At 43.1% G+C, this 23535-nt stretch overlaps 1 protein-coding gene across 1 annotated transcript in view; it reads right to left on the bottom strand.

Annotated features, from left to right (window-relative positions):
* The window catches only part of SAP130 (Sin3A associated protein 130), a 547137-nt gene that overhangs the window by 489687 nt on the left and 33915 nt on the right, over positions 1-23535 (bottom strand). Inside the window, exons 3-5 of the mRNA XM_044070859.1 lie at positions 22422-22684; positions 17884-18051; positions 6192-6303 (exon numbers count right to left, since the gene is read on the bottom strand). Coding sequence (XP_043926794.1) covers positions 6192-6303; positions 17884-18051; positions 22422-22684 — 543 coding nt within the window. The remainder of the gene's footprint in view (positions 1-6191; positions 6304-17883; positions 18052-22421; positions 22685-23535) is intronic.

Consider the following 23535-nt stretch of genomic DNA (forward strand, 5'->3'; position numbering starts at 1 on the left):
ACCATCCAGAATTTTGTTCTTTGTACAGACTTGTTTAGTCTGCTGAGATCCAAAATGGGTCTCCAGTCCCCTGTCTTTTTTTGGTACCAAAAAGAACCTTGAGTAAATTCCGGATCCTTGTTGGTCTGCTGGGATTTGCTGGATGGCCCTTTTTCTTAGCAGTTTTGAGACTTCTTGCACTGCTTGATCCCTTAGATTGGGTGGAACATCTGGAAGGGACTTGTATGACTTTAAGGGGGTGCGAACGAAGGGAATTCTGTAGCCTCCGGATATGGTGGACTGTACCCATTTGTCTTGTGTTATGTCTCTCCAGGCTCCTGGGTACAGTGATAGTCTTCCCCCGACTGCCTCCAGAGGTGAGCAGCCGGGCAACCCTTCAGGGATGCGGAAGGGCTTGTCAGAGAAGGATTCTCTGCTGCCCTGGTTTTGCGGACCCCCTCTGCCACGAGGGCAGCATCTGTTATTGTTCCCTCCTCTGCCCCTGGAGAGAAACTCACCACGTGTGTCCGGCAAGGCTCCTTGGGATTTCCGGAACCACATCTTCCCACTCTTCTGACCCATAGGATATGGTCTGGAAGGAGTGGAAAAACAGACTCCTACAGCAGAGAGAGTCTTGCCTTCCTGCTCACACCTGGTAAGGGCATCTTTCACCTGTGATCCAAAGAGAGAGGAACCATCAAAGGGGGTGTTGGTGAAAGACGCTCTGAAAGGTTCCGCAAAGTTACATAGCCGCATCCAAACATGCCTCCTTAGGGCCACACCCGTGCCTGCGGCTCTACTCGCACCATCGGCTGCATACGAAATGAGACGCATGGAGGAGTTTACCACAGAATTAAGAGTCGCCAGCTGGGAGGCTGCCTTAGCCTGGGCCCCCTCAGCTGATGGATCTTGGAGGGCATCTCCAAGCTCTTTCAGGAGATCCCTCTGAAGACGGGTAAAGTGGCACAGGTAATTCAGGGACCGCATGGAAAAGGTCGCTGAAGAGAACATCCACTTCCCATATCTGTCCATCGTCCTGGACTCCTTATTAGGGGGATGGACAGATGAAGAAGTTTCAGCCAACTCCTTCTTTGTGGCCACTGCTACCACCATGGCATCAACGGGGACACCCTTGGTCAAGAACTGTTTGTCCTGTGGGGCAGTAATGAATTTTGCAGGTCTTCTAAGGGTTGGTTCCACTGTGTCTGGAGCCGTCCATGCCTTTCGAGCCACTACAGACATCAGTGGGTCGAAAGGCGGAGACACCCAGGAGGTGGAAGGTCGGGATCCAAAAGCATCCTGGAATACAGACTCATCCTCAGAACGGCTTAGGGTAGTCCAGTTTCCCCTCTGCCTAAGCATCTCAAGGATGTCTGAGAAGGAGACATCTTCAGAGGGGGATCTTGGGGACCCTTCCGACTCCTCTAAGTCGGTATCCAATGTAATAGACTCGGGGGAGTCAACATGCTTCTTCTTGCATTTTCTCTTGCGAGGTGGCTCCTCTGAAAGATCAGGGGAGGCCTTGGAAGAGGAGGATACACCCAAGGGGGTGTACTGGAGCACTGGATCCCCACGCTTAGGGTCTGGAAGGGGGGGCAGAGGCTGACGCAGGCAACCTAGGGGGAGGAGCTGATGGGGTCGATCATGGGACTGACTCAGGGGCCAGCACACTCATCACCTTGAAGGAGTCCCTGCCCGGACGCAGAGAAGGCTCAGGCTCCGACGAAACCAAAAGCCCTCCCCGCACCAAGGGAGATGGCTCAGAGGCAGATGTGGGAACTGTGCTCACCTGTGCCGAAGCACCGAGAGAGGTAGCGGGGTCGGACAAGGGTCCGATGCCACTCACCCCTCAGAGCCGACGAGGGAGTCTCGGCACCCAGATCCCTCCAGAGAAGCCGACGAAGGAACCGAAAGGGAGGGTATCGGCACCGACGGTTTCACGACTCGAACCCCAACGAATTCCGGCTCCGAGCTCAAATGAAGAGTCGAAGGAGGAATATTAATAGCTGTGGATGGAACCAACTTCTGATGAGGAGGGCTGGACAACATTTTGGCAAGGGCCTGCGACTTCAAGAGCCTACTGACCACTCTTTCCAAATCATGGTCCGAAAGTCTAGAGGACCAAGAAGAGTGGGATGATCGGTGACTACGCTCAGATTGGAGCAGGGGCGACTTTGTATCGACTCCAAAGAAGGAGACCTGGATCTCTTTCGACTCTCAGCCGGCTCCGAAGACCGTGTCGGAGCCGACTGGGAGGGAGGGACATCGGTTCCAGCCGGAGCCGAAATGGATTGTGTGGCTTCACCCAATGACAGCTCCGAACTGGGAGCCGACTGTTTAGGTGGCCTGGAAGATTTCACCAGCTGAGACTTCGACGGTGAATCTTGGGGTTTAAGCAGACCCCTCAGAATCAATTTATTTTTGCGCTCCTGCAGGACTCTTGGACTGAAGGCATAACAGCTGGAGCAAGAGTCCTGCAGGTGCACAGCGCCCAGACAATAAACACAAGTGTGACCATCTGTCAGAGACATCTTCTGACAGCATGAGTCACACTTCTTGAATCCGGACGGTTTAGGATCCTTGGACATTCTTGGAAGAAAACCAAGGACAAGTTTTCACACAAAAAGTTAAGGTAACCGATAAAAAATATTAATACCACAACCCACACACGTACTACTACCAAAAGGAAAAACAAACTTATCACTAACACTACAGGTTATAGAGAAAAAGTTTTTTTTTTTTTTTTTTTTTTAAAGGAGATAGAAAAGAAAGGTTAACCTCTAACTCAAACGGGAAGAACCTTTCTGTGGAAAAGGGAGAAGGGGGTAGGGGAAACTCTCTAATTTAAACGAGTTTCTTAGGAAGGGAAAGCTATTTAGAGGAAAAAAGTAACCACAATGAATAAAGTCTAACTAACGACTAATTCTACACTACAATACAGTAATTTTTACAGGAAAATAACAGTAATAATAAAGAAGCTTATACGACCTAAGCCAGTAGAACAACCTCGCAGCAGAAGCGGCAAACGAGATCTGGGTATCTAGCGCCAGGCATCCTGGGATATAGAGGGGGGCCTCGAGCCAGTAAGCAGCTCTCGAGCTTTTGAAGATGGCAGAGTCAGAGCTGAGGATCGGCTCCGAACCCAACCAGCAAGAATAGAAGGCGAGAGACAACTTAACATCACTGCTTCCATGGGACCGGATAGTACCCCAGGCTGTATTCTGTACCATCTCCAGCAAGAACTAGCATCACCATTGGGCACCCTATTCAACCACAGCCTAAGTACAGGCTTCATTCCAGCAGAGTGGAGAACTGCCATTGTCATCCCCTTACATAAAGGTGGTGCCACTACTGACCCTGGAAACTATCGCCCCATCAGCTTGACAAGTCTGACCTGTAAGGCTATGGAGCATATTATTATGGATCTCATAAGCAAGGACATAGGCAATCTCCAAGCACCAGTTCGGATTCGTCAAGGGAGGATCTTGCCTGTTGAACCTAGTTGACTTTGAGACTGTCACCAAGGCCCTGGATGAGGGAAAGTCAGTAATACAGCTTACTTCGACTTGGTCAAAGCCTTTGACATAATCCCCCACTCAGGCATCATCAAAAAGCTAACACAACTTGGCATAAATCCCTATCTCATCAGGAGGCTCACCGACGGGACCCACAGGGTCAAAATAGGTGCCTCCACCTCCGACAGCAGACCTATCACCAGTGGTGTCCCCCAGGGATCTGTCCTGGGACCCCTACTGCTTGGTATCTACTTCTCAGAGATCCAGGCAAAGACAAAAGGCCTGCGCCTGACCAAGTTTGCAGACAACTGTAAGTTGGATGCTGTGACTCCCCATATGATGCTAACATACTGCAAGAGGGTCTCACAGCAACAAATAACTGGTATCAAACTCATGGCCTTAAATTAAAATAAAAAAATGTATTCTCATACCATTCGGCAGAAACACGGCCCCTACTATTACCACATTAACGGCAACCCCCCCCCAGGCACACAACCTGTGGTGAGAGACCTGAGTACACAGGCTGACAATCTCACATTCAACATCACGTAGCGACAGTGGTCAGAAAAGCCTTTTACTTGGTTCATCTCATAAGCGAAGGGATTGCATCCAGAAAAAAGGAGGTTATTACCTCTCTGTACTCGTCCCTCATTAGGCCAATAATTGAGTATAACACCGCATTTGGTATGTACCTCTCCAAACACCTGCATCAAGTGGAAAGGTCACAGAAATACCTCACAAAGAGAATCCATAGCCTCAAACACCCATCTTATACGGACACGCTCAAATCACCATCACTCTACTCGGTATCATACAGATTTGCTCAGAGGTGATCTGTGTCTCTCCTACAAAGCAGTCTCGGAACCTGCCCTACTAGAGATGCTCCATATCCGTAAATCTAACTCCTTACGCATTACCCACTCGAAAGGCCTAAATCTAATGTGTGAAATCAACAAAACCTGCTGCAGAGACAGGTCTGTCTCCCAGAGGCTGCCCTGTCTCTGGAATACACTTCCCATACATGTCAGAGTGCCTTGTGACCCTCTTCAAGCAAAACATTGATGAGTGGATGGGAAACCACAAATTTGTCCCAGGGGTTCCACCTGTGTCCCTCAGACAGGGGTGACAGGTGCTGACTGAGGTTGAGCTTTTTTGGAGATAAACTCTTAGCTAGGCTTGTAAGGGCCCCAGGTCCATTAGCCTAGTAGCATCCTATGATCCCATAAAACCATATTAGAAAAATATGACAAAAACAGTCTTCCCTTAGTAAGCAGGGCACTTAGATTTAAGTACCAACTATTCTTTTTTTTTTTTTTGGGATAAATCAGAGTCTTTTTACATGAGATTACAAAGGTGATTTTTAAAGTGATAAATAAGAAAATGTTTGCTATTTTTTCCTTCAACTGAAGACAAATTTTCCTTTAGAAATTTACCTTTAGAAAACGATAAAGGACAAATTGAGTTTGGTGTATTTTTTGTAGAAAATCTCAGTTGATTGCTACAGCTATGACATAAAAAACACTTCAGGTTCAAGTTCTAAATAACCTGTTTGCAGAGGTACTTCAAGCTGTGTTAAGAAGAGGACAGAGCTCTAAAGCCAATAATTATTTAAATATTAAAACTGGGATAAAAATGCTGACTAAAGAATCAATAACTATCAGTAGTAAAAAATAAAATAACAAACAAGTGAAGGACTTTCCATTATAAATTAGAGAGGTACAGCTATGAGAAAGAGAAATGGATCTGAAAAAGAATCAACACAACATGGCACCAAGGGTAGGAAACAAAATACCAGCCCCTTTTCTCTCGCATAATACCGATGAAGCTCAGCAAGTTCAAATCATATGACTGTTGCTATACACAGTAAAATACAGATACATAAAGTGAACCTCAGTACAAACAGAGCCATTTTTTCTGAACTAGCTGGCATAACTCATAGTAGAATATTTGGTCATGCCACTCTAGCTCCCTCCCCCCCAACTTCCACCAAAAACAGTATCACTTAACATTCTTTGTGAAGCTCACTTCTGACCAGCTACTATAGTTAACTACCTTGTATGTGCACAACCACCTTCCCCAACTTGTTTCTGTACAGAAGAGAGTCTACGGTATTGCTGACCATCACTTTCACAAAGTGAAGGAAACTACTTTTGCTGGTCTACCCTTTTGACCCTCCCTAAATATTTTCCCACAAAGCCCCTAATTCGCAGGAATGTATGCTTCTGCATGCCCAGGATGTAACAGAAGAAATCTCCAGTGCTGCCCATCACCAAGAGACTCGCCATATTTTACTAGGGGGGTTACTGCAGCGAGACTGTGAGCCTACATCTTCACTCAAAGAGAGCAGTGCAATGAAACAGCCATTCTCAAGTATACCCTCCAGTAGCTAAGCCACTAGATGAACCTGGGTCACACCCTATCCATAGGGGAAAAGCTGGTCTTGTCACTTCCACATTCTTATTTCCATTAAAATTCATCATCAGTTTGGCAGTCATTCTTCCATACTTAAGCATGTTACAAAGTATATTTTGCTCCATGCTTCAATGAGTAATTAACAGCATTAAGCAATGGTATATGTGACTAAACCCATCCATGCTTCAGGCCAGTGCATTCTACATAGAGAAGAGCATTTACCACACAAATTAATTTTCTATAAGAAACACTAAGAACTTCAGAGAGCATTTCCCTTGCTCTTACCTCGTGGAAGGTGGGAAGCCCCAATGTGGAGCTGACTCGCCGGTGTTCCACTGCGGATGATTGACATTTGCACATTGGTAGCCATTAAGTGGTGAAGACCGCTAGGGTGACCCTTTAGAAAAGGTGAAAAAAATGTTAAAGCAGCAAAACACAATGAACGTTAGAAAAGCTGGCCAAAACAAAACACCTTTACAACTACATGAACTATAAATTTACTAACTTGAATCTGTACACATTAAACTCGTACTGTGACAGCAAAAGTAGAGCTCACTAACTTTTATAAGCATCTCTCAGCAAAAATACTACTCTGACAATTCAAAGAATCCATGTGGAGCCCACTGATGAAATGCAAAGTGAGCAGCTAAGGCTTGTTCCTTACACTGTAAGCCTAGACCACACTCTCCACCCCTAACTGCCATCAGTGACTACATAAGCATTGTACAGCCACCATCACCTCCTAAGCCACACCAGACCCAACAAACAGTAAATCTAAAACATTAATCAAGTCCACCACACTTAACCAACCTCCAGCTGCTTCCACAAAGTCAGACATCTGAATCATAAATGGTCATGATTTCAGAGCAACAGCATCCACTGTGTTAAGCGACTATTGCACAGTAACCAGATCTGATTTTTAGTGAAACCTACTTCGGGGTTTAGACATAGTAAAAAATGGAAGAAGGTGACCAAATAGATCACCAAAGGTGGGGGAAGCACACTAATGAAAGCAGGCACCAATAACCTATCAAAAGGAAACAGCGGTGGTGTAAGCAGGGCCAGTGATGTGGGGAAGAGATGCCAAGAGGAATCTGAGGTAGCATTCCCAGAATTATCTGTACCAGCAGCCAGTACAGAGATGAAAGATATGATTATAGAGCAGAACAACTGGTTATGGCATTGGACAGCGGAAAAAGGATTGCGACCGGTATGAAGATGGATGGGACCTGGAACAGAGACCAGCTCCATGAAAGGGTAAGGGCTCCACCTCAGCCCAGAAGACAGGACAGTGGTGCATACTGCTGGGTTAGAAAAGTACATCTTAACAACTGTACCTGTAAAGAAGATGGAAGGTACAAATGTACCAAGGCGGAAGATACGAGAAAGTAGGACAAAAGTAGAAGATATGGGGTGAGTGTTTACTCAGTAGACAGATGGTAAAAATGAATAAAACTTACAGCAGAGGTGACCTGGACCATGGTTGGATAGTTTTACTCTGGAGTACAAATAGTATGGGTAAGATGTGAAAGTTGCAAACAGCAAATGGCAGGGGGAGTGAGAGGAGTGGATATTGCTGGTATCAAATGCACGTTGGCCATTGATGACTGAATATGGGAGAGGTCTGGTTATGGTCTTTTCGGGAATGACACACATGGAATAAATGGGGTAGAGTAAATCTACATGAAGGACATTAAATGTGATGCCAGAGAAGAAAACCACAAACCAGTAATGGAGCAAGGGTACAAACTAAGCTAGAAGTTAGGCTTTGTGCCGTAGCAATTAAGGCAGACAATGAGGAATATCTTGCACACTTAAAATGTACTGTCCACCAGACACAACACAAAGAGGACGAGAGAATAAAGCAGCGAGAAGAAAGAGGCCAATACTAATGGGGAATCTGAATCTGCCACAAGCAGGGTGGAGATTCTGAACATGCAGGTAGAGAGGGAGCCGACCAAGTCCTTCGACCATGAGAGGTCCTGTCAACTAGTGAAGGCCCGTAACAGAAAGGACAGAATTCTAGACATGATCCTAACCAATGTACAGGATAGCACAGATGTCCAGACTAAGGCCTTGGTAGCAAACAGTGAGCACGGTATTGTGTGGTTTAGAGTACAGGGAAGGATAAGAATAAAAACAGAAAGCAATGGTGTGAGATTTCAGTAGAGAGGGTTATGATGTACTGGGACAGGTGGTCAAGAAAGTATACAAACTATGAGCGAGAGTCGGGGATGGAGTGTTAGGGCTATGGACAAGGTGTGAAAAGGCTAATGTAGCTATACGGGAATGGTAGACTACTAATCAGGGCAAAAGATAGGGCTTACAAAAGTGGAAAGAGGGTGTGGGAAGGTGGAGGAAGCGCATTACAAGGAGGCTAGCAAGAAAGCAAACACACTAAGGACAGCAAAGGCTAAAGCTTAAACGGAGTTGGTGGAACAATCACATGTTCATTTAGGTATACTACAGAAATGAGGGGGGGATGAACAGAAGTGACCAGGTTGAAAATAAAAGAGAGGGATTTCAAAACAGAGGAAAAACAAAGGTTAAGAAAGAACACTGCTTCATTTTTCACAAAGAAAAGCAAGGGGGAAGGGTGCAGGCTCTGTGTGTGTCTGTTTGTTTTTGGGGAGGAGGAGCAAAAGAAGAGAGACAAACCTGGACAAAGAGATAAAAGGTCTAAGGGAAACTGTCTGCCCTTAAGGAGAACAAAGCAAAAGGATCAGACTCTGCCTCCTACCCTCCTCGTAAACCTGGCTAGTGCACTGGCAGAGCCCCTGGGAGAACTTAAACAGATCAATGGCTAGTTAAGAAGTGCCAAAGGACTGGAAGACCGTGAACTGGGGGGGGGACATTCCAGGGAACTGGAGGTCTGTTAGCTTATCAGAGGCAGGGAAAGTCATGGAGAAAACCCAAGTCAGTACTTCTGCTTTACAAAGCCTTCGTCAGACCATACTGAGTACTGTGTACAGCTCTGGAGAACATACCAGAAAAAAAAAAAAAAAAAAGAAGGACATCAAGCTGTTAGAAGGAACCAAAAGGAAAGTTAGCATAAAAATCTCTGGGACGGAAGAGAAGGAATATGACCAGAGTGTACAGTTGTTCCCACTTGTGACCAGAAGAGAGAAAGGGGACAGGACACCAGCACAGAATACTGCTTGGAGGATGTGAGGGGGTCTTTCGTAGCAGGAAAGATAAGGGGGAAGGACGTAAGCACTGACAGCACAGCATAGGCACCAACTACTCCTTGGATCTCCAAAAGTACATTTTTCAAAGAGAGGGTTGTGGACCCATGGAATGGGCTTCTAGAATGGACGGTGGAGTGTGAATCCATAGACACATTCAACAGGAGAAAGAAAATTAAGGGTGAGTGACAGAATGTCAAGGAACTCATTAAGCAAATGTAATAAAAATGTAAATATGTGGATGACATGGAAGGCTCTGAAGACATGCAAGAGTCAAATTATCATTTACTCTAGAGTTAAAGCTACTAAAAAAATGTATACAAGTAAATGTTAGAATGAATGAGAACAATTTGTATCTAAATTATGACAGAAGGGCATGGACAGGCATAAAAACTGCTTATTTTTCAGAACTGTGCAATTTTCAGTTTTGGAGAATTTCATTTTGTCTTTTCTAAAACATTTGCTTGAATTGTGTGATGTGAAAGGCGTTTTAGATTTGTTTTAAGAAAAAAAAAATCCTGCTCTTCCTTCAAGTGCCATGAGTTCTTTAGCATTCACCTAAGTGGGAACCTGATAGCTTGCAAACAACAATGCGGTGAGTGAATGAGTTAAGAAATTAAGTATTCTCTTACCTCACAAGGTCACGTGGCCTGTTAATTTAAGTTAATTTAACATTAGACATTCAGAAAAAAAGTGTTGATAGTAAGCTGTCAGGTACTCACTTAGGCTACCATTAAGGCAGATGAAACTATGTTTTAATGCCTCATTACAGACAGGCCACCCACCCAGCAGTGCTCCATCCCTGTTGTGTTTCAGATAGTGCTTACATTTTCATGCAAGTGGCTTCTGTTATGGCTTCAGCTGAGCCCATATGCATCTAAACCTACGTCCTTAATACTGCAATATCAAAGTTATAGGGTTGTGCCTAATAATGAATCACATGGCTAAAACAGATCAGCTTTCAGAGCCATACATCAGGTTTCCTGTAGCTGTTACCTATATGTTCATTAGCTTACCAGAAGTGAAAAAAATTAACATGAAAGACATTTTTAGAAATAGCACCTTCTTTAAGCAGAAACTCTTAACCACAATTATGACCTGCCTGCCTTATCCAGTCCACACATTTCTACTGAGAAATAAATCATGTCAGTTAGCTTTACTTCTTAGTAGAACTATTCAAAAAAGCCTCATGCACTTCAGAATTTACAGCCCTCTGCTAGTTTTCTATACATTAAACAGTCTCACATTGAAGGTGGTTTCCTTGAGGTGCAAAGTACACAATGCTGTTCTTAGCATTAACATCCTAGAATCGGCTTGATTTAACAAAGTACATTTAACAAATTACAGTTTTAGTGAAACTGATTTAAAAAAAATTCTCAGTACTTCTACTCAAGGCATGTTAAGCCTTGCAGAGCTCCCAAAGGCAAAGCAACAAACAATATGATCCATCCAAGCCTGCAACGGTTGTGAATGTGACTGGATTCCCAAAATCTGCATGATGTGGGATGTTTTAAAGAACCTGCAGGATCCAGTTAGGATAACAACTGGGGAATACTCATGGATCACCAATCCATGACAACCTAAATTAAGTTCAAGTAGTACCATCTGTGACGACCGTGCCCTGGCCCAGCAATCAAGGAGCCTCAATCCTCACCACTAACACCAGGGAGCTCGTCTCCTAGAAGAGAAAAGGATAACTAATACACACAGTAAAGTACAATTTCCCTTAAGTGCACACAGAGATCACAGTCAGTGTGGGGCTGGTTGCTCCCTTGCTCACCAGGTCCCCAATAAGACTCCCCACTGGCACAGCTATAGGGTCCAGGTCTCAGCCTAGTTGGGCAAGCTAAAACCTCCAGTACCCTCTCTATCCAACCAGTTCTTTGTGTCCCTTCCCAAGTAGCTGACACAACACACATACCCTTTGAGATAAGTATTTATACTACTTCACAGACACTCCTGGGAAAGGCTGACACATTCTCCAGCAGTGCCCCTTTACCCAGACTATACGGTAGTAATTACTGTCACCACCCAACTAATAATATCAGCTCTTAAAAGGGTGTCCAATTATTACAGTGCAATATTATTATCCAATGGTAGTATGACTAACAGTCAAGGCTTACTTTAGAGTGGCCTATTACATTAACCTCTATAAATATGCAATGTACTCTAGAGCTTATTCTCTACACAAATCAGCCACAGGTAGAAGGTTTTAAAAAATATTTAATAATAAATAATTAAAACACAAGAAAAAACTACTACACCACAGAGATATCTAAGAGTTCAGAGACCACACAGAAACTTAAAATAATACAGTAGGACAGGTCTGATTTCAATGAAAAATGCCTAATTAATCTTTACTAGCTTTAACTATTCTTACAAGAAATCACAGTTCTAAAACATACATGTGAGCAGGCAGAGTGCTGATAAGTTGGATAGCAAGATAAAAATGCTTCTAGTCTCTTCTGAGAAATAGTATTTAAACATTACTAACAAACATGTTTGCTGGGTCCCTCCCCAAATTACATCATTTTTGACACTTAGGTTTTCCCAGGCAAACTAACTGCATTATTTAGCAATCTTAACACCTGCACAGAAACTTACAACAATAGAAGACATTTCACATGTATATTCTAACAGAAACTAGAGCAATAAAGCACCTTCCACATCTAAATTCTGGTCATAAACTTTAGCCTTAAAACAATGGGCATGAAACCTTCATCTAGCCGCAGTGGAGCCGAATTCTAACATGAAAGGGTCACAACATGCTTCACTGGGTCAGTAGAGTTCAATGTTGTCACATATTTTGCAGTTCCACATTTCACAGTATTCTTTACACTCAAGAAATATGCCTGTATTTTACATTTATTTATACAGTTGATAGAATTCTATTTGACTACGCTGGCAGCCTTCACCCATCTCTTCCCAATTGTCACATCCCCCCCCCCCGGGCAACTCAAGCAAGTTTTTCAAGTGCCCCTTGAGAAACATTGCTTGAGAGCGTCAGGTCTATCTGGGTGTACCTCACCCCATTCCATGTATTGAGAGCCCATCTGCATTGGCATGGCTACTCCCGCTGCGGTGCTGCACTGACATATCATATGCTTGCAACCCCAGACTCCATCTTAGCAACTTGGTATTTTGCTGACTGGCTCTATTTAACTATGTTAGAAGGTTGTGATCCGTCATCACAGTGAATTTTCTTCCATACAGATAAGGCTGAAGTTTTTGTAGTGCCCACACTGTGGCTAGACATTCCTTTTCTACCGCTGCATAGCATTCCTCCCTGGGTTGGAGCCTACGACTGAGATAAACCACTGGGTGCTCTTCTCCCTCTGAAGAAATCTGACTAAGTACAGATTCCACCCCATTGTTTGAAGCATCCATCTGCACAACAACGTTTTTAATGTAGTCTGGACTGGCCAACACAGGGGGTCCTCTCAAAGCTTCCTTAAGCTTCTGAAATGCCTGCTCACATGCTGGGGTCCACACTTCCTTATCTGGTCTGTTCTTCCTAGTCAGGTCTGTAAGGGGAGCAGCTACTATAATTGGGAACAAACTTTCTGTAGTACCCTGCTGTCCCTAATAATGCCCTCACCTGCGTTTTGGTAACAGGTGCAGGCCATGCCTGAATAGCTTCCACTTTGGCAGGTTCTGGCATTATCTTACCACTCCCCACTCTATGTCCTAGGTAGGAGACCTCTGCCATACCCACCTGACATTTGCTCGGCTTAAATGGTCAACCATGCCCTCTGTAGTCTGCCCAGCTTACTTTAGAGTGGCTTATTACAATAACCTCTATAAAATATGCAATGTACTCTCGAGCTTATCTCTATACAAATCGGCCACAGGTAGAAGGTTTTAAAAAAATATTTAATAATAAACAATTAAAATACAAGACAAAAAGTACAGTTTTGTACCTACCATAAATGTAGATGTCCGAACTGGATAGCATCTGCAGTCATAACAAGTGGGTTGTCTTGTCGTCAGGCAGCCCTGCAGTCGGCCGGATTCCAAAGTCCGGGTCCGGCTTCGGCTGATGTCGCACTCCACCCGACGTCATCTCTGTTGGTCTTCGGGTATAAAAGCATCAGCCGACACCATTTTCCTCAGTGTTTCTTGCCCCAGATGCCAGTAGCCCTCTTGCAGGGTAAAATTTGGATAGATGCCAATGTTTCCAAATAGATAGAGGTAAACACAACAATAAGCATATATGTACATATATACAAACAAATACACCATAAAAGACTCCCCCCCAACAGCTAGCTATTAGGAGGGTAAACACCCTAGGAGTACCACAGAGGGGAAGGAGGGAGGGTAATCCTGACTGCAGATGCTATCCAGTTCGGACATCTACATTTATGGTAGGTACAAAACTGTACTATGTCCTTCATGGATGCATCTGCAGTCATAACAAGTGGGTAGAATACCATAGCCAACTAGGGAGGAGGATAAAGGTAGATTATGGTGTGTTTAGGATCCCTTGCAGTACAGCAGTGGCAAACCCTGCTCGGGATCTGGAATAAAGAGGCAAATTATAATGCTTGGCAAATGTATGCACGGAGGTCCAAGTAGCCGCCTCAATAATGTCTTTGGTTGCCACTCCTCGTAAGAAGGCTGTGGTAGTGGCTGTTGCCCTTGTAGAATGAGGTCTTATGTTCTGTGGAATTGGTTTTCCATGGAAGGAGTAACAGTATCGTATGCAATTTCCTATCCATTTGGCCTTCCTGTTGCATAGGCTACAAAAAGTTGGTCAGTCTTTCTGCTATTTTTTGTTCTGTCCAAGTAGTAGCGTAGCTGTCTATGTACATCCAAGGTATGCAGTATTCTTTCCCCTCTGTTTTGTGGGTTGGGAAAGAAGGTAGGTAGGTGGATTGCCTGGTTTAAAGATACTCTGGATACCACCTTAGGCATAAATGTAGGATTAGTCCTCAAGGACACTATCTTGGTGGAAGATTAGGAAGGGTTGCACTGCCATTAAGGCCTGTAGTTCTGAAACCCTCCTTGCTGAAGTAATTGCCAGTAGGAAAGTAGTTTTCCATGACAGGTGTTGTAGGTCTGTTGTTGCTGCTGGTTCAAAGGGTGCTAGTGTCAATTTTTCTAGCACAAAGTTTAAATCCCAAGCTGGTAATGGTGGTTTCCTTGGAGGTTTTACATTCTTGATTCCTCTGAGGAACTGCCTGAGCAAAGGGTGCGAAAAAACAGGTGGATCAAAGCTGTATTCTGCTGAAATAGCTGATGCATGTATCTTGATGGAGGAGTAGGACAGGCCTGAATGAAGAAGTTCGGCCAGATACTCCAGAATGTTAGGCATATCTATGTTTGACACATCTTTTCCTCTTTCAGTACTCCAAACGACAAACCTTTTCCATTTTCCAGCATAGTTCTTTCTTGTTGAAGGTCTGCGTGCTTCAAGAATAATGTCTTTAACTCTTTGGGAAAGTTCTGGATTAGCTGCTGCTATGTGATGTTCCATGCAGTCAGTTGCAGCGTTTTTAGGTTTGGATGTATGATGCTGTAGTTGTTCTGAGTTAACATCAAAGGCATCAGGGGTATTGGCCACATGTTGTTCCGAGACATGCTCTTCAGTAGTGGGTACCAGTGTTGTCTTGGCCAGTTTGGGGCTATCAGGATTATCCTTGGACGTTCTGCCTTGATTTTTAGTAGTACCTTGTGTATCAAAGGAAGAGGTGGGAATGCATATGCTGTTAGGCCTTTCCAGTTGAAGGAGAGTGAGTCCACTTTCCATGCTAGTGGGTGGAATGTCCTTGTGCAGAAATTTTCGAGCTGGTGATTGAGAGGTGATGCGAATAGGTCTATCTGTGGCATTCCCCATTTCTTTGAGATGGTCTTGAAGATGTCCGGGTGCAGCTTCCATTCGTGGGCATCCGAAGTGGTTCTGCTTAGTATGTCTGCTAGAGTATCGTCTTTCCCCGGTACAAATATTGCCTGTAACTGAATGTTGTAGCTGAGTGCCAGGGTCCACAGCTCCAAGGTCATTCTGCATAGGGGGTATGAATGAGTGCCTCCCTGTTTGTTGATGTACCACATGACTGTGGTGTTGTCTGTCCTTATCATCAACTGGCCCTCTTTGAGGAATGGTTTGAACTTTTGGATTGCCAGTTTTACTGCCAGCATTTCTTTTAGATTGATGTGCAGGTGAAGTTGATCCTGTGTCCACAATCCTTGCACGCATTTGTCCAGCATGTGGGCCCCCATCCTAGGTCTGAAGCGCCTGTTGTGATGGTCTGGCTTGGTTGACATCTGCGGAAGGGTAGGCCTGGGTTTGACTGGCATGCCTGAGCCCACCATAGGAACTCCTGTTTTAAGCATGGAATTAGTGGGATTTCTGTTTCTAGACTGTGTCTGTGTTGGGACCATAAATTCTTTAGGTACCACTGTAGTTTCCTCATATGTAGTCTGGCAAATGGGACCAAGATTATGCATGATGCCATGAAGCCCAAGGCCTGTAGAAATTTTCTTGCTGTTAACTTGTTCAGTTTTGTTAGTGCCAAGAAGTAAAGAGGAAGTTCTTTTTGTTTTTCTGTAGTCAGGAATGCCATTTGTTGTACTGTGTCCAATTCCGCGCCCAAGAATGTCCTTGTTTGGGATGGTATCAGCCTTGACTTTTGTAAATTGACTGTGTATCCCAGTCCTTGTAGCAAGTAAATGACCCTTTGTAAATCTGTTGTCAGCTTGCTTTTGTTGTCCCCTTGTAGCAGGCAGTCGTCCAGGTATGGGTAAATTTGAATTCCCTGTAGTCTGCAATGGGCGATTACTGATGCCAGGCATTTTGTGAATACTCTGGGCGCAGTAGATAAGCCAAAGCATTTGAGAACTAGAAGAGGGCCTGGATGAGGGGGGTTTAACAGGCACTGATTTAGTAGTCTTGGCTGCTTTAGCCCTGGCGAAGGCCTTAATGGACATGGCTGCTGGAGGCCTAGCAGCACCACGTGCTGGGGTAGAGACATCCAAGGGGATGGTGTCTGATAAGTCAACCACCGTAGTGGGTAAAATTTCTGAGGTCGATTCAAGAGTTGTAGCAGGGGCCTCAGTTGTAAGAATAGGTTCAGCTGTACTTTGAGCAGTTTTCTCGGTTTCGGCCGAAACCGAGACACTCTTGGTTTGCTTTGCCGTGGTTTCCGCCGAAACCGCGGACCGCGAGTGTCGGTCTTTATCTTTGCGTTTTTTGGAAGATTGGGTAGTCGGAGGATCCGACGGCATAATGTACGCAAAATCAGTACCGAATAACTGTTCTGCAAACTCCGACCGACGCCTAAGCGTCGCGGTTGAAAGAGGCACAGGCCGAACAGGCTGCTACGTCGTGGGCTGGGCCTAAACAAGGCAGACAGTAAGAGTGGAAATCTTTATGAGGTATTTGTTTCCCACAGGTTAAACAATTGTTAACTTTTTCTGACATCGGCTGAGGCAAGAAAGAGTCCCCAACGGGGTACTTAGCTTTAGAAGTCTTCGAAGTAGTATTCGGTAGAAGTAATCTCTGCATCCGACCGACCGGCACTTGCGAACAGCTTCTGCTTCGGGCGCCACGCGGCAAGAAAGACGGGGAAAATGGCGTCGGCTGATGCTTTTATACCCGAAGACCAACAGAGATGACGTCGGGTGGAGTGCGACATCAGCCGAAGCCGGACCCGGACTTTGGAATCCGGCCGACTGCAGGGCTGCCTGACGACAGGACAACCCACTTGTTATGACTGCAGATGCATCCATGAAGGACATCTACTACACCACGGAGATATCTAAGTGTTCAGAGATCACACAGAAACTTAAAATAATACAGTAGGACAGTCTGATTTCAAAGAAAAATACATAATTAATCTTTACTAGCTTTAACTATTCCTACAAGAAATCACAGTGCTAACATTTACATGTGAGCATAAGGCAGAGTGCTGATAAGTTGGATATCAAGATGCTTCTAGTCTCTTCTGAGAAACAGTATTTAAACATTACTAACAAACATGTTTGCTGGGTCCCTCCCCAGATTACATCATTTTTGACACTTAGGTTTTCCCAGACAAACAAACTGCATTATTTAGCAATCTAACACCTGCACAGAAACTTACAACAATAGAAGACATTTCACATGTATATTCTAACAGAAACTAGAGCAATAAAGCACCTTCCACATCTAAATTCTGGTCATAAACTTTAGCCTTAAAACAATGGGCATGAAACCTTCATGCAGTCACAGTGGAGCCGAATTCTAACATGAAAGTGTCACATCATGCTTCACTGGGCCAGTATTTTACTTTTATTATCAAGAATAATGTTACATTTATTTATACAGCTGATAGAATTATGTATCAAATTCTATTTGACTAGGTTGGCAGCCTTCGCCCATCTCTCCCCAATCGTCACACCATCCACCCAGTAAATAGGGTGGGGGAAGAGGGGAACCTCCCATCTGTATTGTATTCCCTACTAATGAAGTATTACTATAATCCTTAAATGCATGTTTTAATCATAACATAAAAGTTGAAAATATCACTGTTCCATTCCTAGGGCAAAGCAAGTTCCTTGTAGAAAGTACGAGTAAGTATTAAGCTTAATTTTTTTTGCCATGAGGCAAATGAACAGTTACCTACTATCATGACTTACAGACTTTCAAACTGTTAAATTTGAGTTCTCCAGCATAGAAGGCCTGATTATACCTGCATTGTTAGAATGACAGAACAATACTCTTATTCAACCACTGAGAAAAATGCACAAACAACAACCATGTTCTGAACGCAACAGATAATTTGATACAAGAATATTAAAATGAAAGACCATACCTGCTGTCCACTGATGGTTGCTACAGGAATAGCTGAAGCTTGGGGCATAGCACTCTCCATGGTTACAGTCATGTGACCCTGAAGCTTTGACTGAGCACTGACATGAGTCTGCCCAGAAGATGGAGCTGGGGCAATTGGGCGAGACTGTATGGTTGCCTTTAAAGTGGGCTACAAAAAATATTTTAAAAGTAGAATTAGTTTTAGCATGCACAGCTTTTAACTGCTGATTCTTATTTCAAATAAAGCATGTGTACTCTCCTGAATTCTTTTTACTCTGTGCTGTTGAATGGATAAAGCAGTTTTAAACCATCACCTATTCTTAGATGATGTGATGAATTTTTAATTTCAATGAGTTTATTGTGAAGGACTTTGCTATATCAATGTGCATTTTCTGACTAGTTGGTCCTCAAGTCTACCACTAAGATTTAGGACCCAATCTATACATACTGCTTATACCTTCTCTCCCATCTTTACTGCAACTATAAAGTTTTGAACTACCAGTCCTTCTTCCACCGTGACCCAATATACTACATGGTCTGCCATATCTGCTAAATTTATCCAGCATTACTTTCTGCCAGCTTTTTTCTTCTTTCACTTTTCCTATGGAAATTACCAATCTCCTTCCATAATACAAAAGGAGCAACAATTCTCAGCACTTCTACTTAAGGCAGGTTAAGTCTTGCAGAGCTCACAAAGCAAAGCAACAAACAATATGATCCATGGTAATAAAAGTCTAAGAAAATTGCTGCAAACCAGTTTCCTATTCATTCTTCAGAGAAATCAGGGAAAAGCCCTCAGAAAACAAGCATCAGTACATATCGTATACCGATGCACTCTTACATGGAGGGCATGCTGAGATTACTGTGTGCATACCTACAGTACAAAAAAAGGACCAAGTCTGGATCAGGACTCTACCATTAGACTTCCCACACACACCTTTCACCCAATAAACCAATTCTCTAACCTCACCAAACAACTTTACGGATATTATACAAACACTCTTTTCTTTTCACCTACTTCCCAACTTCCAACTAACTTTTAACATCATTCCTAAGAGTCTTTCTCCTGTCCATGCTACTTTGCGCTATATCCACTCCTATTCAGAACTCTCCCTAACAGCACATCTAAGTCTACTCTTCTACAGTTCAACAATTTTTCCCCAAATAAATTCTCACAATTTCCAGTTTTAACTATAGCCTCAACATCTCGCTTTTCAAACTCCTCAGAAGCATGTTTTTCCTACAAGCCCTCATACTACTATCTCTTTTCTACTTGCATACTTAACATCCTAGCAACCTCCATTACCCTTGCAATTCCAACAAAATTCTTATATTGTGTCCAGCAAAATACTTCTGAACCTCATCTCCCAATCCCACCCTACCTGTATTATCCTACTACTGTGTCCGGAAAAATACTTCTGAACCTTATCTGCCAATCCCACCCTACCTGTACCATTGCTCATATATCCTACTATTCAAGTAAGAGTATCCAAAACAGCCATTTACTCACAAATTAACTTTTAAACATAAAATAAAGATGACGCCCACTCAAACCCAGGCCCAATTCAGCACATACAGGAACCAGACAGCATATGCTCATCACCTCCTTTAAATCACTAACACCTCACCCACATGTCCCATCATGGCTTTCATACAAGTACTTTGTAAGTTTGTATAGTAAATAAAACAAAACTCCCCAACAAAACTCCCTGAAGTGCATGCATGGATAGCACTACACTATACTGAATGTCCGTTTACTGTTTTAATGTTTTATAGTATTAAGCTTCAAGCGTTGGGCAGCCACGGTGGTGCAGTGGTTAGCATTGCCGCCTCACAGCAAGAGGTTCTCTGGTTCGATCCTCAGCTGGGGTGCCTTCTGTGCGGAGTCTGCATGTCCTCCCTGTGGTCGCGTGGGTTTCCTCCGGGTGCTCCGGTTTCCTCCCACATCCCAAAGACATGCTGCAGGTGGATTGGACACTCTAAATTGGCCCTAGGTGTGCGTGTGAGTGTGCCTTCTGTGGAAGGTTGGGCGCCGGGCTGGCAACTCGACACCGTAAAACTCCACTGCCATTCAATGTGCGGACAGGTGATCCGCTGTGGCGACCCCTAACCGGGATAAAGCCAAAAGAAGAAGAAGAAGAAGAAGTATTAAGCTTCAAGCGTTAGTTTGTACAACCTCGGACATGAATTTGTAGAGGTTTATTTAGAACTATACGAGTATCTATGTCAATAAACAAGCTATTTTAAACTTGGAGTTGGCATGCTGTTCAGAACGCAATTGGAGCGTTATTTGGCAAAAAGTAGTTTGGATTAACTACGGAATTTTGGCAGCTATTACAGTGGACATTACAATTTTACTGCAAGTATTTGTTTGGCTTTATTAGGAAATTGTGACAGTAACAACAGTGGTGTTGGAGCACTTATTGGTACTCCGTGGCTATACCATTGCCAAAGATAAGAAAATCTACCACTAAACCAATGAAAATATACACAATAATAATCCCATACTGTTCTGTGTCTCAAATCAATAAAATTTTGTACAGGCTATACAGCCAACACCAAATACACAGAAACAAAATGATAGCCACAGACAACCAATTCAATACCCACTTTGTAGTCATTAACCAACTAGCCCATTAATCAAGTTCTTGGGGTCCCAATCACATAACCTCTGTCAACACTTCTCCTTCCAACTGCTTACCACAGACACTACAAAAAACTAAAACCTACTACAACTGACTGACAATTTACCGGACTAATATCTTAGAATGGCAGCTGAAGCTATTGCATATCCAGTTTCAATTCAGATAAATCAGTCCATATCTGAAAAAAAAGTCTCCTCGCTATGGAAAAATCATTCATTATTCCACTGCAAGAGGTTGGCATTAATACAGATCTTTCAAACAATAGGCCAAATTGTCATTTTATCTCTTCTGTTAAAAATATTAGAAAAATGTATTCATAAACAACTTGTCAACTATTGACTAGATAACCACCTTCTGAATTCAACCCCAACATGGCTTCTGTCCTATAACAGCATAACTACTACTTTGCTAAATTTTGTTAAAACTGTCAACATCCATAGAAACACAGGAAGTCTAGTCTCCACTATTTTCCAGACTTATCAAAAACTTTTGATACCATCTCCCACCCAAAACTCTTACATAAACTGTCACCCTTAGGGCTCACCAACTCTATACTGCAATGGTTCCATAGCTACCCCTCAAACAGAGCACATGCAGTGAAATGGAAAAATAATTTTTTCGCCTTCTTGTCAGTAAGTAGTGGTGTCCCACAAGGATCTATAATAGGCTCCATAACATTCACCAGTGATCTTTACATTGCTTAAAAAAATAAATAAATAATTCACAACTACTTCTGCACCCTAAAAAAAACCTAAATTACTGCTTTTCACTAGACAACACTTCTCTGTTAAAAAGCTATTCACTATTGTCTCCATCTATATTGCAGATGATGCTATACTGAAATAGTGCATAGAAACTATGGAAACACATTCCACTACCACTGAAAACTTTAATAAAATAATACAGATAATGAAGTTGGAGCTTTAATTTCAAAAATCTCTCTAATGGATACAAGACTTAATCAAAATGTCAGTTACATTGGAGTCTTGTTGTGTCTTTCGGCTTTTCCCGGTTAGGGGTCGCCACAGCGGAACGCCGGTCCGCTAATGATTGGCAGTTGATTTTTACGTGCTGAGTTGCCAGCCCTAATGCACAACCTTCAACGAAGGTACGCCCATTCACGAATGTCTCCACGCAGAAGACGCTCTAGCTGAGAGTCGAACCGGTCAGCGTCTTACTGTGAGGCGACAACGCTGCCATAGCACCACCACCGCCGAGTATCTTAAATACTAAAAGTGGCTGTCACATGACTGACTACGTAACACCACATACATTCTTTGTTTTTTTTCTTTTAAAACAGATTTATAATTGACACTAGTGTTTAAATCTTTGCCCCACATGCATTCAACAAAATTTGCCATTTATATCTTGTACAGCTGAAATCTTCAATTCTACCCCTCTCTCCATTAACTGGAGCATAATATAACACTACAAATAAAAACCTTTTAACACTCTTACATGTTTCAGAATACCTAAAAATAGTATCTAGAATGTCTTTTCACCAGATTGCCCCAAGTGCTCAAAAATCCTATTTAAATTTCCTACTGGTCTTTTTTTTTCTTTTCTTTTTGCATGACGTACATTTTGCATGATGATTCTCACAGTAGGGAGCAGTGACAACACTGTCTGCCCTACTGTCAAACATGATCTCGACCAAGTGTTGATTATCTTCTTTCCTCTTAAGTAAAACTGGAGAAAAGGTAGTGGTGTATTGACAAGCAATTCTACTGTCACACAGTTTTACTATTACTATACTACAATAACGTCCATAGTCATAACACTACATCTGTGCCAAATATGAAACAAAATGGAGATTGTTTACTGTTATCTGCAGAAAAAAGCAACATTTGCTGTAGAACAAATACAGACAGAAACAAGAAAAATAAATAACTACCTTCAGTAAGCTCTCTGGAAAAGGCAGGGACATTGCTTGGGCTAGGTGAGAAGGAGGCTGAGGAGCTGTGATGGGAACGGAAGATCCTGATGGCAGGGAAGAATGCTGGCTGAGAGCTGTCAGTTGAGTGTGACTCTGAACCTGGGGATAAGGCCTCACTACCACAGTTTCTTGCTTTTCATCTCTAGACGATAATGTAGCAGCTGTTGTGCCAGACTCACGAGGAACATGTTCCATATCCCGATTTGTGTCATCACCAGAAACTAAAGGGGAACAAAGTATAACAACCTGTAAGTTACTTAATGCTTTTAAGATCAGGCCTAGCAGATGGACTGAAGACATGCTTAATTCAATTTCCTCAAAGACTGGTAATACTTTCCATATCAGATTATGTTTTGCCAATGATATATGCATTATTACCAATACTTGGTGCTATAAAAAAGTAGGTATATTTTGCATTCAAAACTAAAAAGGAAGAAAATGAAAACCGATCTAAAATGTTAGACTGTGAAGACTAATAAAATACATAAAATAAATTACCCATTTATGAAAAAATGCACTCCATATTTGAAAAACAAGATTACACTGAAAATTGCTGTCTACTTGCTTGTGTCAGCCTACAGATCAGAAGTAAATCCAATAACTTCACCTAAAGAACTCTTAGGAGACTGGTACCACTGTGTTCAGTACAGAACTAAACAAACGTAAAAAGAACTAAAACATTGGTTAAGACATTAAACAGAGGTCCCATCTGGTGGAGTTATTGGCAGCTAAACAGACCCCAGTTACTTGAGTCGCAGCCAGGGCTCCACCTCTCTGTGCTACAGAGCCCTGTACAGCATATGCATTCAGGAAAAAGAGTGTGTCCTGTTGCTGTAGGAGTACAACTAACAAGCGGATGAGAATGGGAATGGTATAACTAATTCTGCAACCGATCACAGGATTAAGTTTCAGGGGAAAGGGACAATACTAATAAATGTTCTATTGCCAGTTTTTAGACTGGTCCTAAACCTGAGGAGGTGGAGAGTAAAGCCAGGCTGCAGGGACCTGCGCCTATGCACTCTATCAATATGTAACTTTGCTGTCAGGGGAGACAGTCAACATGACAGAATTA

This window comes from Protopterus annectens, chromosome 4.part1, assembly GCF_019279795.1.
Source record: "Protopterus annectens isolate FY-2018-M chromosome 4.part1, PAN1.0, whole genome shotgun sequence".
Lineage (NCBI taxonomy): Eukaryota > Metazoa > Chordata > Ceratodontiformes > Protopteridae > Protopterus > Protopterus annectens.